Genomic DNA, 14243 nt, shown 5'->3' with positions numbered 1-14243 from the left:
TTGCTAATAAGATTCTAGCCGCTGTCACTATATGGATTACTAACTGTTCTTGCTCTCTCTTTATATCCAATGTACAGTTTAATAGAAAAAAATCTGGTTTTAAAGGAATTGTTATCTGTAAGATATTTTGTAATAACTTATGTACCATTATCCAATATCTATGTACTTCTTTGCAGGACCACCTCATGTGGAAAAATGTCCCTATACCTTCTTTACATTTCCAACACTTACTTGACATATTTTTAAACATTTAAATTCTTGAAGGCTGTTTTCACTATCTGCCTCTTAAGTCATTTCTCTCATTCCCTGTGGGTCTAATTCAATTGTAGGTTCTATTGACTGGAATTCTGAATCACATTTAAAAACGACTCTCTTCTGTAAGTTCTCCTGTGCAAAACATGCATTGAAACGAACAGGGTCTGTGTGAGTGAAAGTAGAGCAGGAATGTGTGCTGTTTGCATTTACTGATTCAAGCCATGACTGCCTTGGACCAACACTAAATATCTCCCTGCTAAGACAGAGAACAGTAATAAAAATAAAATAAAATAGCAGTGAGCCTAGCAAAAGGGGAGACCCCTGAAGTTTGTAATTGTGGAATCTGGGAGTTCATGGGGCTAAGCTGTTTGTTTATTCTTTTACATCCCTCTTCCATTTTCTTAAGGTTGTTGTCCTGGGGGCTGAAGAGCATATTGCCTGTGTCATATGGAGAGCACTAAAGATCTTAATTCATGGGACCGACACTGTCTGGAGCATCTATTTATCCCTCTTTCACCAGTGTAGCAGAAGTGTACAGATCCTAAAACTGTAATCCTATGCAGTTTTACTTGGGAGGAAATCTCCTTGAACATCCCAGATGTAATTTCAAGCTATATACTACACTATGCAATGATTAGAGTATCAGAGCTGGATCCGGGAGATCTAGGTTCAAAACTCTACACCAACATGGAGCTAACTGATCCGGGGTCAGTCTCAGCCTGCCTACCTCACAGGGTTGTTATGAGCATAAAATGAGCTCGTTGGAAGACGGGTGGGATAAACAAATATACTAGATGGATAAACAGAATACGCTTACACAGCATCAACGTACCACCGCGCATGTTTAGTAGGACGGTGTGCCAACCTCTGCTCCTTGATGAAACGATGTCTTCCAATATAGCCAAGAGCACAAGGTGGATTTGTGAATCGCGCACGGCCAAATTTTGACATCAAGCCGGCCGTGGGGGAGAAGCCGCGTCTTCGTGACGTCACCAGGCCCGCCCGCCCCGGTCCAACGCATGCGCACGAGCGGCTCATTGGGCCGGTTGTGCCGGAAGTGGCTGCTGGCCGAGCGGGCCGGCGTCTGGACTTGCGGGCAGCTGCCTGGCCGAGATTGCGAGCGGGGGGCGTTGCAGGCGCGGCCACCCCTCGAGTCCGGCTAGGCCTCGGGCCTTTGGCGTCCGCCTCCGAGGAAGATGCTCCCTTTGTCCATCAAGGACGATGAGTACAAGCCGCCCAAATTCAATCTGTTCCGGAAGGTGTCGGGGTGGTTCAGGTGAGCGGAGTCGCCCGGGGCAGAGGGGGCCGGGCCGGGGGCTGGTTGTAGCGGAGAAGGCGGCAGTTGGAGCCTTAGTGCGTGTTCTCGGAGCTGCTGGTTTGAGGTTCGGCTGGGGAGGGGGGAGCTGTGTGGTAGGGTTGCCAACCCTGGATTGGGAATTCCTGGAGATTTGGGGATGTGGCCTGGAGAGGGCGGGGCTTGGGGAGGGACCTCAGCGGGATATAATGCCACAAAGTCCATTCTCCAAAGCAACCATTTTCTCCAGGGGAACCGACTCCTGTCGCCTGGAGATCTGGTGAAATTCCGGGAGGTCTCCAGGTAGCGCCTGGAGCTAGTTGGGGTGTATGCGAATCATCCTGGAGCCACTCCAGACGTGTGCTGGAGGCTCCGTGTCTGGTGCTCCCAGTGATTTTGAAAAAACTCCGTGGCCAGGCGCGGGGTCTCCGGGCGTGGGACTGACTGCTAAAGCGTGCCTGTGCGGGCGGAGGGGTCCAGCCCGGCGGGGTTGTGGACGGCAGGCGGGAACCAGCGTCTAGTGATGTGGCCCTCAGCGGGTTGAAAAGACATTTGGAGAAGAGGGAGGAAGACGCGTGTAGTGGTGGGGGTGGGAACGGTCTGTGTTCAGTCCACGTCACGGTTTGTCAGGAAAAGCTGAAGAGCTTTAACAGCACAATTGACTGCGGGGTTGTGAGGGGAGGGGGCGCGTTCGCATGATGGGGAAGGCTGTGGAGTAGCGTGTGGAAGAGTCTTGGCCTTGCTGTCGAGAATGTGGCTGCTCAGAGGGCAGCAAAAAGTAGGCTTGCCAGCTTCCAGGTGGGGCCTGGTGATCTTCTGAATTACAACTGGTCTTCAGGCTACAGAGGTCAATTCCCCCGGAGAAAATGGTTGTTTGGGAGGGTGGATCCTATGCCATTACACCTGCGAAGGTCCCTCATCTCCCCAAACACTGCTGTCCCCAGGCTCCACCTCCAGAACTCCAGGACTTTCCCAACCCAGAGATGGCAACCCTAGCAGAAAGTGTCCTGTGTGAGGATGTGAGTGTTGTTGTGATTTTTTACTTGTGTGGTGACCTGTTCGAGACACAGAAGGTAGTCATGTGAAATGGTCATTCTAGTACATAATGATAGAGAAAAGAGCAAGGCTCTTTTCTCCTCTCTTCAGGGCCTTTTGCCTGAAGAAAAAAAAACCCTCAACAATCTTCCCACATCCTCCTTCCCTTTAGGTCCATCCTGTCAGACAAGACCTCAAGAAACCTCTTCTTTTTCCTTTGCCTCAACCTCTCCTTTGCTTTCGTGGAGCTGCTATATGGCATCTGGAGCAACAGGTACCGGGGAAGTGAGAGGGGAAGGGGGCGGCGCTTCTCTCCACCAAGGCTATGGCTAGTGCTGCCACGTCTCCCTCTGGCCTGTGCTGAGAAGGAAGCTCTAGAGCTCGGCACAGCTGTGCTAAGGATTGAGGGAGAACTATTTGTGCGGGGAAAGGAAGGGGGAGGGATTGTACTGGTTTGGCTTAATGCTATCAGATTAACTGTTTGTATACATTTTCTTAAGGCAATCTTTTGGGTAAGCATAGTCTTCTTTTTAGGGTAGGAGAAGTGAGGCAAGTGCGGATGTTCTTCAGGAATGAAAGGGTTTTGATTAGGTGGAAGGTGATGTAAGTTTTGCAGAAACTTCTGCAGAAGTTTATCTGGTGTTGGCCAAGGTGCTCTTTGCATCATGTTTTCTGAGCATGGGCTTTGGCAGATGCAGAATTCCTGGGTGGGCTTATGACTTGATAATATGTATAAAACGGTAAATATTGCTGTATTTCATTCATTTTATGTAGTAATAGGGCAATAAGGTGTATGGCTCTGAGGAATTCGAAACTAATATATTATGGGATGCTACAGACAAAATGTAGAAAGATATGAATGTGCTGTTATTCCTTGACAAATTTAATGAAGCCTTAACTAGTCATAATTTTACTGAAATAGATTTCAATGGTCACTGAACTTTTTTTTTTGGAAATTTGAGTTCTTATGTGCAGCAGTATTTGTTGATAGCAGCTGTTTACATCTGATAGCTTGTTTTTGTGAAGTTGTATCCTTGCATCCTAGCAGACAAAACTAAATACTTGCAGCAAGGTCCCTAATGCTTATTCATTGTCGGAGTCATAACTGACTCCAGTAATACCTTCTAAAGTAAAATCTTCTAAAGTAAAATCTTCACGTTTTGATACCCATTAAGGTACCCAATGAGGGTACCCTTAATACCTGTTAAGGTAAGGGCCTCATCACATGCAACTTTTTGCCCTGTGTGGAGATGATATCTGTGTAGGAAACATCATTGAGAGGGGATGAATGCCTACAGTGGAGACCACAGTGAGTTCTCTGCCTTTGTCACAAAAGGAAGGCTTAGTGGCTGCATTCACATACAAGACATTTGTTTATTGTAACAGCAGTGACTTAGACTTGTGCATTCCTCCAAAGGTGGCTTACATAATTCTCTTCTCCATTTTATTTCCACAACAACCCTGTGAGGTAGGTTGGGATGAGAGTGTGTGACTCATCCAAGGTCACCCAGCAAGTTTCCATGGCACAGCAGGGATTCGTGCCTGGTTTTTCCAGATTATAGTCTGCCTCTCTAACTACTATACTACACTATGTATATATAAATCCCACCCCCACCCCCCCGCTTTGGAATAAAATCTGGCCTCTTACTAGTAAGAAAAGGATGAAGCGTGTAGTGCTGCCCCTAAACTACATTTATTTGCTTGCCTGCTTTGAAAGGTGTCTGTTGCAGGCACAGACAGTTGATCAGCAGGCTCTTCTAGCATTGCTTCACTTCACTTTGGTGTGTCTCATAAAATTATTAGCAGCAAAAGTATCTGCAGAGTAACACTTAGAGCAGCTATAAATAGCAATGGCCTGTAAAAGCATAGGCACCCCTTTGGAAGTAGGCAGAAAGAATATGGAGAGGCCAGAGAAACACTTGACTATGTGTATATTATAGCAGTGGGTGTGTTCAGAAGTTACGAACAAACTCTGATTTGTTCATGATAAATGTAAGCCAGGAAAATTCTGTGAATACCACCACATCAGTGATGCAGCTCTGGAGAATGGTGTCATTTGATCAAGACTTTATACACAGGAATTGCAAATATCATCACATTTCTTTGAATGTAGCTGTGGCTTCTACACCTAACATTTTTTCCCTTTGTTTTTCCAGTTTAGGTTTAATATCAGATTCATTTCACATGTTTTTTGACTGTACTGCTCTGTTAGCTGGACTGGCAGCTTCTGTTATTTCCAAGTGGAGATCAAACGATGCTTTTTCTTATGGGTAAGAAATTTCAGCTGGTGAAACAGATGTTACAAGAAGCCAATTTGTTGCATTATGTCCTTGCTGCTTAAGGATGAAAGAATGTGTAGTCTTATTACAGTATACTAACGAAGCAATATTTCAGCTAGCTGTTCTAGTAAAGTGGGTTAGGTGACAAATGTTTTTGTTTTAACTAATGTGAATTTAAGAGGCTCTTTTCTGGGAGGCAAAATCTTGGACAGTTGAGAACTTTTCTTGCTTGATACTGATGAAATATTGTTAAATGAATTGTGTCATGGTGTTTTCCTGATAACTGATGACATTGATATGTTTACTTGTGCTAGCTGGCTTTTGTGATTTTGAGCAAATGCTGTCCATTAATCTGAGACTGCTATTCTGTTCTGTCAGTATGTGGGGTAGAAATTTAGCCTGCATGCAACCTGACTTAAAGGTCAGCCAGTGGGCTGTAGTGTTCCTGATTTTTTAAAATGGCGTTGCATTATTATTTAGTCTTTCTTATATCCTAGCCTAAAGTGGTTGCATGCTACACTTTTATGGGGCCCATGTTTCCTGCTTCATATGCTAGTGGTTGTAGGGTTGTGTGTTTGATTTTCTTGCTAATCCTCCTAATATTTTAGAATGGCATACTTAATGGCTTATACTTATACTTTGGTATGTTAATCTCGGTATTCAGTTTGTAGCTGTTCTGTCAATAGCAAAAATATAGTTTGTATTGTAGGAACAAACATAAAGTATACATGGACATTAAAGTTCATTTGTTAGAGAATATGTTTATATATGCATGTGAATCTATTTTTTAAATGTTGATTCTGCGTGGTTCAATTCACATTCTGGCAGCATATAAGAATGATTTGCTAGAATGAATAACCTGCTCCATGTTGTTTCCATATTAACTGGCATGCATGGTTTCAGACATGAGTATAGTTTTCTTAGTCTGCCAGTAGCATTCTGTTCTGTGAAAGGTGGGTGTAAAGAAATATTGGAAGAAGTTTTAGTGAGAGAAATAGCTTTAGATGATTGTGTGTTAAGTCTGTCCATGGGGTGGCTAATACCTAGATAATACTGCCATTCTCTTGCCAGAGGGCCTGGACTGGATGACTGACTTCAACTTTATTACTGTATAATTCTAAAAGGCACAAATAGCCAATGGGGTAGGCAGCATCTTGCATTTTTCACCACTATCTCGGGCTTCCTGAACCTGACAGGCAGTCCTCTCACTAAGGGCTTGCTTACTTGGAGAAAGGCACACCTGGTAAAAATTGTATTGTCGAAGGCTTTCACGGCCGGAGAACGATGGTTGTTGTGGGTTTTCCGGGCTGTATTGCCGTGGTCTTGGCATTGTAGTTCCTGACGTTTCGCCAGCAGCTGTGGCTGGCATCTTCAGAGGTGTAGCACCAAAATACTTTTGGTGCTACACCTCTGAAGATGCCAGCCACAGCTGCTGGCGAAACGTCAGGAACTACAATGCCAAGACCACGGCAATACAGCCCGGAAAACCCACAACAACCACTGGTAAAAATTGTTGCCATGTGTACTGGGCCCCAAACAAATTGTGTGTTGCTTCTCCCATTTAAAAGGGGTACCTGCAGGACAGGGTGGGAAGTCCCACATTGCCTGCTTTCTGCCTGATTCTAAACTACCTTGCTTAGACTAAGAGGTGATGTTTAAGGCTCTGCTTTTGCTAAATTCCAGAGATTCCAGCGTGAAACTCAATAGCTAGCTATAGATAAATCAATCTGGATTCTGAACTGTCTTAGTCACACTGGTGGGACTAAACTGGGAGAGAATTGGGTGATGTGTGACCCTGTTGATTCTTCTGGATCTCATCACAGCTTTCAGTACCCTCCATCGTGGTATCTTTCTGAATTGCCTATCTAGAATGGGAATTGGAGGCATTACTTTCTGGTCCCATTCCTACCTGCCTTGTCAATTTCAGAAGGTGGTACTTTGGAATAACTCTATGACATTCGTGTTACGGAGTGCCTCAAGATCCCATCTTGTTGTTTAACACTTGCAGGATACTGCTATGGGGAGATATTAGGGATTTGAAGTGCGGTACCTTAAAATATGTGGATGACACCCAGCTCTATTTCTCTGTTGCATCAAAATCAAGTGACACGCTGAGTTTTCAGTAGTTGGCTGGATAGGGTCTAATAAACTGAAATGTAATCCATCCAGGTCTAAGGTTCTTTTAGTATGATTGATCAGGGTGTTGGTATTTAGCCTATTCTATATGAAGTTGCAGTCTCTGTACAAGATCAGTTTTGTGTCGGAGGTGCTGTTAGCTCCATCAGTGCAGATAGCGGTCATAGTGGTCCAAAATGTTCATTATCAATCTTAGTTGGTGAACCAGCTGCAGTCCTTCCTTTAATTTTTTTTTTATTTATTAAGATCTAAAAACAGAGAGAAACAGTTAAGAATACATAGAACCTTGTAGAGATTATTGAATAGATCTGAGAGATTATACAAAATACAGTAAATTAGGTGATAATAATAGAATAAAGTACATACTAGGTACATAATAGAGACTATTACCCCTCTCCCCCTATTCCAAACCAAAAATCTAAAATATTGTTAATTATGTTTTTCATCTATTATTAAAAAGCCCAGAAGGATGTCTATAAAGCACAAGGGTAATAAAAATAATAAACACATATTATGCAGCAGTAAAAATACAGTAAACAAAAATATTATTTCAAAGAGAGAGAAAAGATAAGGAACTTAACAGTTGCTATTAATAACCAAATACAAAATGAGATTTCCCCCCTCCATCCACAATAACTATAGTCCTTCCTGAGAGAATGTGATAACAGCTGAGTTAAATGATTGCAATGTGTTATTTAATATACTCTTGTGAAAATTATTCAGAAATCTGAATTGGTGTGAAATATATCAGTTACATTATAAGCTGGAACCTGTTCTGCTTAAGGATCTGCACTGACTGCCATTTTGAGGGTTGGGGCACGTGGAAAACGCTGTTTTAAATTTTAAAACCCTAAATGCCCTGTTGCCAAAACTTTTGCAGGAGAACCAGCTCCTGCATAATGTATGTCAAGGCCCTGTTCTAGATGCCCCAGTTGGGGTTGTCAGGTTACCTCCTCTGCGGTTAAATGTTTACAGACTAATGCAAACCCTCAAAATGTGTTTAGCAACCAGAATACTCTAGGCCCTTAAACAATAAATTTTACAGAATATCTCTGTAATGTATTGTATGTAAATTTTGTTGTGAGCCACATTTGGAGCCAGGATTGGGGGAGAGCTGCAATATATTTTAACTGGAAATAATGGGAAATGGAAGCTTGCCTGAGAGGCTTACTGCTGAAGCCTTTGGCAAAACTGTACATTTTCCAATAGGAGTGGGTGAGAATGAGTTGCCCATTTTGGGAGGCTGGGATCTCTCTGGCCGGACTATGCTTTAGATAACCTGGGATTCTGGACCCCAAGCACCTGGATTGGGCAAGCCTTGGTCACACCGTTAAACAAGTTGACCACCCAGCAGAAGACTAATATGCAGCCAGATGTCTCCCAGTGACAAATTTGAAGTTACAAACTGGGGTAGGGGGATATCCCATCATTTTTCACCCTATCCTTGCTCTCTTGCCCATCCTTTGGGTCACCCACTCTCCAGCCTGCCCGCCCGCACTGTTTCCACTTGCCTGGCTCACATGTCACCCCCCCCCCCCATTCTTTCTCTTCCTCCACCTGCCTGGTTCATGTGGCAGGCAGCAGCTTCTATGTTTACTTAATACCAGCCACAGCAATGTCTTCCCATGGTTTTGGCTTTTTTGTGTTTTTGTGCAAACTTGCAGGCTTACCCAGGTTTGAACAAACATCTCTATTCTGTACCTGACCCCAGTATGCAGCTTTAATGATCTGCACACTGACGTCTCAGTTCAGAAGTAGATACAGGATACAGTCCTTGCGTGGAGGTTGTACATTTTATTTGCATTTGATTTAGCTTTTTATGAGACAGCAGTGCGTAAAACCACCTTCAGGTAGGGGTGTGCACCCAAAAAATTGGTAAATCCAATTTTTTAAAATCAGATCTGAGAAAAAAATTCAGAATCCCCCAAAATCTGAATTGATTCTCTAGTTTGGTTCAGGTATTTCTGAAAAATTTGGCCATTGTTTTCGATGAGAAAATCACTTTGGGGGCTATCCGGTGAGCTGGCGGAGTCATTTTTCAACCAAATGTCATCAAATTTGGACAGAACATGCTTGTTACTGTCTTCTAAAGACCCTCCAAGTTTCATGAAGATTGGACCCCGGGGGCCTATTCTATGAGCCTCTGAACAAGGTGCCCAAGCCACCCCATTGTTTCCTATGGGAGAAAAAGTCAGCGCTGACTCCCATTGCAGAAACATACTGGGTCAAGGCTGCCATGGCCAAGACACACTCCCCAATGCAAGCTGAGCTCATCCCAGAGAAACCCCAACAGAACCAAACTGAAGCACAGGAATGAAATCCCCCCAGAACTAAATTGAAGGAGGAGGACCAATATCATATCAGAGAATCATATCCATTCCACCCAAACCAAACTGAAGCAAGGGACACTTGCAACAGAAGCAAACTGAAGCAAGGAAATGCCTTGTGCTTGTGGTTGGGTACTGCTTGGTTCTGTTCTGTTTCCCCACTGGCTGAACCCAGTGCCTGGCTGCTGTGAACAATACTGGTTCTGCCATCAGACTTTTGAAAAAACAAGTGATAGTTTATGTACAGTAGTATATATTAGTATACATAATGATTATTAATATCTGTTTTTCTTGATCTTCCTAGGTATGTTCGAGCAGAAGTCCTAGCTGGTTTTGTAAATGGTCTCTTTCTTATCTTCACAGCGTTCTTCATTTTCTCTGAAGGTGTTGAGGTATGTTATTAAGACAGTAATACATAAGAGAAGCCATGTTGGATCAGGCCAATGGCCCATCCAATCCAACACTCTGTGTCTCACAGTGGCCAAAAAACCAGATGTTATCAGGAGGTCTGCCAGTGGGGAAGGGACACTAGAAGCCTTCCCACTGATTGCCCCCCCCAACACCAAGAATACAGAGCATCACTGCCCTAGACAGAGAGTTCCATCTATACCTTGTGGCTAATAGCCACTGATGGACCTCTGCTCCGTATGTTTATCCAGTCCCCACTTGAAGCTGTCTATGGTTGAAGCTGCCACCACCTCCTGTGGCAGTGAATTTCATGTGTTAATCACTCTTGGGGTGAAGAAGTACTTTTATCCGTTCTAACTCGACTGCTCAGCAATTTCATTGAGTGCCCACGAGTTCTTGTATTGTGAGAAAGGGAGAAAAATACTTTTCTCTACCTTCTCTAGCCCATGCATAATCTTGTAAACCTCTATCATGTCACCCCTCAGTCGTCGTTTCTCCAAGCTAAAGAGACCCAAGCGCTTTAACCTTCCTTCATAGAGGAAGTGTTCCATCCCTTTAATAATTCCAGTTGCCCTTTTCTGCACTTTTTCCAGTGCTATAATATCTTTTTTGAAGTGTGGTGACCAGAATTGTACACAGTATTCCAAATGAGGCCATAACATTGATTTATACAGGGACATTATGATACTAGCTGATTTGTTTTCAGTTCCCTTCCTAATAATGCCTAGCATAGCATTGGCCTTTTTTATTGCTGTTGCACACTTTATCAACATTTTCAGTGAGTTATCTACCACGACTCCAAGATCTCTCTCTTGGTCAGTCTCATTATATATTTATATTTGGGATTTTTTGCCCCAATGTGCATTACTTTGCACTTGGTCACGTTGAACCTCATTTGCCACGTTGACGCCCACTTGCCCAGCCTCAACAGATCCCTTTGGAGTACCTCAAAATCCTTCCTGGTTCTCACCACCCTGAACAATTTAGTGTCATCTGCAAACTTAGCCACTTCACAGCTTACTCCCAACTCCAAATCGTTAATGAACAAGTTAAAAAGCACCGGGCGCAATACTGAGCTCTGCGGTACCCCACTGCTTACCACCCTCCACTGTGAATATTGCCCTTTTATACTCACTCTCTGTTTCCTATTCATTAGCCAGTTTTTGATCCACAAGAGGACTTTTCCTTTTACTCCATGACTATTGAGTTTACTTAGCAGCCTTTGATTAGGGACTTTATCAAAAGCTTCTGGAAGTCCAGGTAGACAACATCTATTGGTTCCCCCTTGTCCACATGTTTGTTCACTCCCTCAAAGAACTCTAACAGGTTCGTGAGACAAGATCTTCCCTTGCAGAACCCATGCTGAGTCTTCCTCCTTTCTTTATTGAAAGAATTTATTCAGGTGTGCAGGTATTTTTATAATGCAACAGTCCTGGTTTTTTGAACAGTCTCTGCTGCACTATATCCCCAGACTGAGTAGGGTCCCTACCCCCCAGAAGGGAAGATGACTATGTCTTATGTACATAGCCTTGCCAGTGCAGCAAGTGGGAAGAATAACCATCACCAAGATATATCCACTGAGAAGAAACCGATCCGATCCAAGCCACACAGTCGCGTCTGACCCTCGGCTACTCCGTAGATCGTCCCCCTCCAGGCCTTTCTGTCCTATAGTGCATCGAGAGAGATCCGCAGAGTCTCGCAGTGAAGTTTTTACAGGGTAGTTCACCACTGCTTTCCCCAACCCAACACACTTAGCCGTACGACAGCCGCGAACGGCAAGTCATACGTTGCCACCCCCTCGGCACTTTGAGCTGGTGTGGGATAAGGGGGCTGAGAAGAAACATTCATGGTAAATTCAGCATTCCTTTTCATGCATGTAGGATTTGTTTTTCTTTTATCAAAGAAACTGGGGCTACTGAGCACAACACAATATTTCTTTTGAAAAGTGAAGATGTATAAAAAGGTGGGAGGGGAAGCAAGGGTTCCCCTCCCTAGATCCCTTCCAGTCCGGCTTCCGTCTGGGACATGGGACGGAGACAGTACTGGTCGCCCGATGATCTCTGTAGACAGCTGGATCAAGGCAGGTCAGTGCTGCTGATATTTTTAGATCTATCAGCAGCATTCGATACGGTTGATCATGACCTGTTGATCCACTGCCTTGCCGATGTGGGGATACGAGGGACGGCCTTGCAGTGGTTTGTCTCCTTTCTCCACAGTCAGGGACAGAGGGTGGCACTGGGGGAGAAGTTGTCATCCCGCCACCCGTTGGTGTGTGGTGTCCCTCAAGGGGCAATACTCTCCCCCTTGCTATTTTATGTATATATGTGCCCCCTTGCCCAGCTGGTACAGAGTTTTAGACTTGGGTGCCATCAATATGTAGATGACACCCAATTGTATCTGATGATGGATGGCCGGCTTGACTCTGCCCCAGATGTCGTGGAACGTGCCTTCGAAGCTGTGACTGGATGGTTGAAACAGAGCCGGCTGAGATTGAATCCCATGAAGATGGAGGTCTTGCATGTGGGTCTAGGGTCCATGGGTGCGGGACTCTGGCTCCCCGCTCTCGATGGAGCACCACTTACGCCGGTGTCGAGAGTGAGGAGCCTGGGGGTGGTCCTGGATGCTTCCCTGTCTACGGAGGCACAAGTTGCAGCAGTTGTTCGATCTTCATTTTTCTACCTAAGATAGGCTCGGCAACTTGTCCCTTACTTGTCGACTCATGACCTTACGACAGTGATCCAGGCAACGGTCACCTCCAGATTAGACTACTGTAACTCGCTCTATGCAGGGCTTCCCTTGGGCTTGATCCGGAAACTGCAGCTAGTTCAGAATGCAGCTGCACGAGTGGTTGCCAGAGCTCCAATCATGGCACATATAACACCCATCCTCCTCCGTCAACTGCACTGGTTACCAGTTGAGTACCAGGTCCGGTTCAAGGTTTTGGTGTTGACCTATAAAGCCCTATGCGGACTGGGTCCAGCATACCTTCGGGACCGCCTCTTCCCATATGTTCCCCAAAGGTTGCTTCGGTCAGCTAATAAGCAGTTGCTGATGGTCCCTAGCCCCAAGGAGATCTGTCTGGCCTCTACCAGAGCCAGGGCCTTTTCAGTCCTGGCTCCGTCCTGGTGGAACTCTCTGTCTGAGGAGACTAGGGCCCGGCGGGATTTGTTATCTTTCTGCCGGGCCTGCAAGACGGAGATGTTCCACCAGGCATTTGGTAGGGGTTAGGCTGTCCTCTTGCTAGCCATACCACTGAAGGCCATCCACTACCCATGCAGGAGCTCATAAAGTGTGACACAGGTCATTATGTAAGAGCCAAGCCCTGCGCCTAAAATGCTGAATTTTAATATTTATACTCGCTATTTGAGACATTTTATTGCACGTGGAATAATGTTTTTAAATGTTTATTTATATTTTTTTATTGTTTTAAACTGTATGTTATAAATTGTATGTTGTTACACCTCCCTGAGCCCGTCCGATGGGGAGGGCGGTCTAGAAATGTAATAAATAAATAAAAACAATATTAATAGTGTTATGTAATGGGACAAACTGAAATTACTTTGGTTTCTAACTCCTGATTGACAGCTAATTTTCCAGGGAACAGTCTCCACCATCTTTCCTGCATAGTGATGTAACTTTTTCAGATCTTGGGGAAACTTTTTATTGGGTTTCTTGGTCGTCCGATTGTTTATGATGTCTACTTGGTGTGGCTGAACCAGTCGAATGAGCTCTGGTTCCTCTAGTCTAGGACAGATAAGACTGCTTGGACATGCAGTAGCTTATTCTCATTGCTTAACATTTAAGATTTATATGGCACTTGTGAGCTGTCAAAAGGCTGGCTATGGACTCCTGATTTTAGTTTTCGTACTTAAGCGAAATGGGTGCTGTGCAAAATACAGGACCAGTATTTAGGAGACTCTTGGAAAGCTGATGGCCGATCTCTTGCACTGAACCTTTCTTGTTCCTTCCATTGTAGAGAGCTCTTGAGCCTCCTGATGTGCATCATGAAAGACTTCTTCCTGTTTCCGTACTTGGTTTCCTCGTAAACCTTATAGGAATTTTTGTGTTTCAGCATGGCGGACATGGTCACTCTCACGGCTCTGGTAAGCTGTCAGTTATTCTTCATCTCATCCGTTATTTTTATTTATGTGTGTTTTATTTTGACAATACATTGTATTTTATTTGTTATAGTGTGACTTTCTCACTGAAGATCAGGACAGATTACACAGTGTAAGACAATATGATCATCAGCTGGGATAGGGCATGCATTGTAGAAATTTGAAAAAGCAGCATAACATTTGAAAGAAGAGATGAAACATGACTATGTCTCCAGTTCCAGTCGAGGGCCTGGTGTTGTGCTCTGCAGTATAGCAGACCCACTGGATTCTGTGCTAGGGCCCCAGTGGGATATCTTACACTCTTCCTATGGTGCTGTGAGTTGCCTCTGTGTGTTTGGTCCTGCCTTAAGCAGCTTGATGAAAGCCTGGAATGAGGCCTGAAGTCTACATG

At 44.5% G+C, this 14243-nt stretch overlaps 1 protein-coding gene across 3 annotated transcripts in view; it reads left to right on the top strand.

The window, feature by feature from the left end:
* The first annotated feature begins 1302 nt into the window (after positions 1-1302).
* Positions 1303-14243, top strand: part of SLC30A7 (solute carrier family 30 member 7) — a 36365-nt gene continuing 23424 nt past the window's right edge. For 2 of the 3 annotated variants that reach the window (XM_054979349.1, XM_054979348.1), the window contains exons 1-5: positions 1303-1531; positions 2757-2858; positions 4741-4854; positions 9631-9718; positions 13711-13837. In XM_054979349.1, the coding sequence (XP_054835324.1) occupies positions 1452-1531; positions 2757-2858; positions 4741-4854; positions 9631-9718; positions 13711-13837 (511 nt within the window). In that variant the 5' untranslated portion in view covers positions 1303-1451. Of the gene's footprint in view, positions 1532-2527; positions 2569-2756; positions 2859-4740; positions 4855-9630; positions 9719-13710; positions 13838-14243 lie in introns of those variants that run through there. The other variant, XM_054979350.1, reaches the window with a different exon arrangement.

The sequence above is a fragment of the Eublepharis macularius genome, chromosome 5 (genome assembly GCF_028583425.1).
Source record: "Eublepharis macularius isolate TG4126 chromosome 5, MPM_Emac_v1.0, whole genome shotgun sequence".
Classification (NCBI taxonomy): Eukaryota; Metazoa; Chordata; class Lepidosauria; order Squamata; family Eublepharidae; genus Eublepharis; species Eublepharis macularius.
Note: the sequence above shows the minus strand (reverse complement) of the source record. Positions and strands in the feature narration are given on the sequence as shown.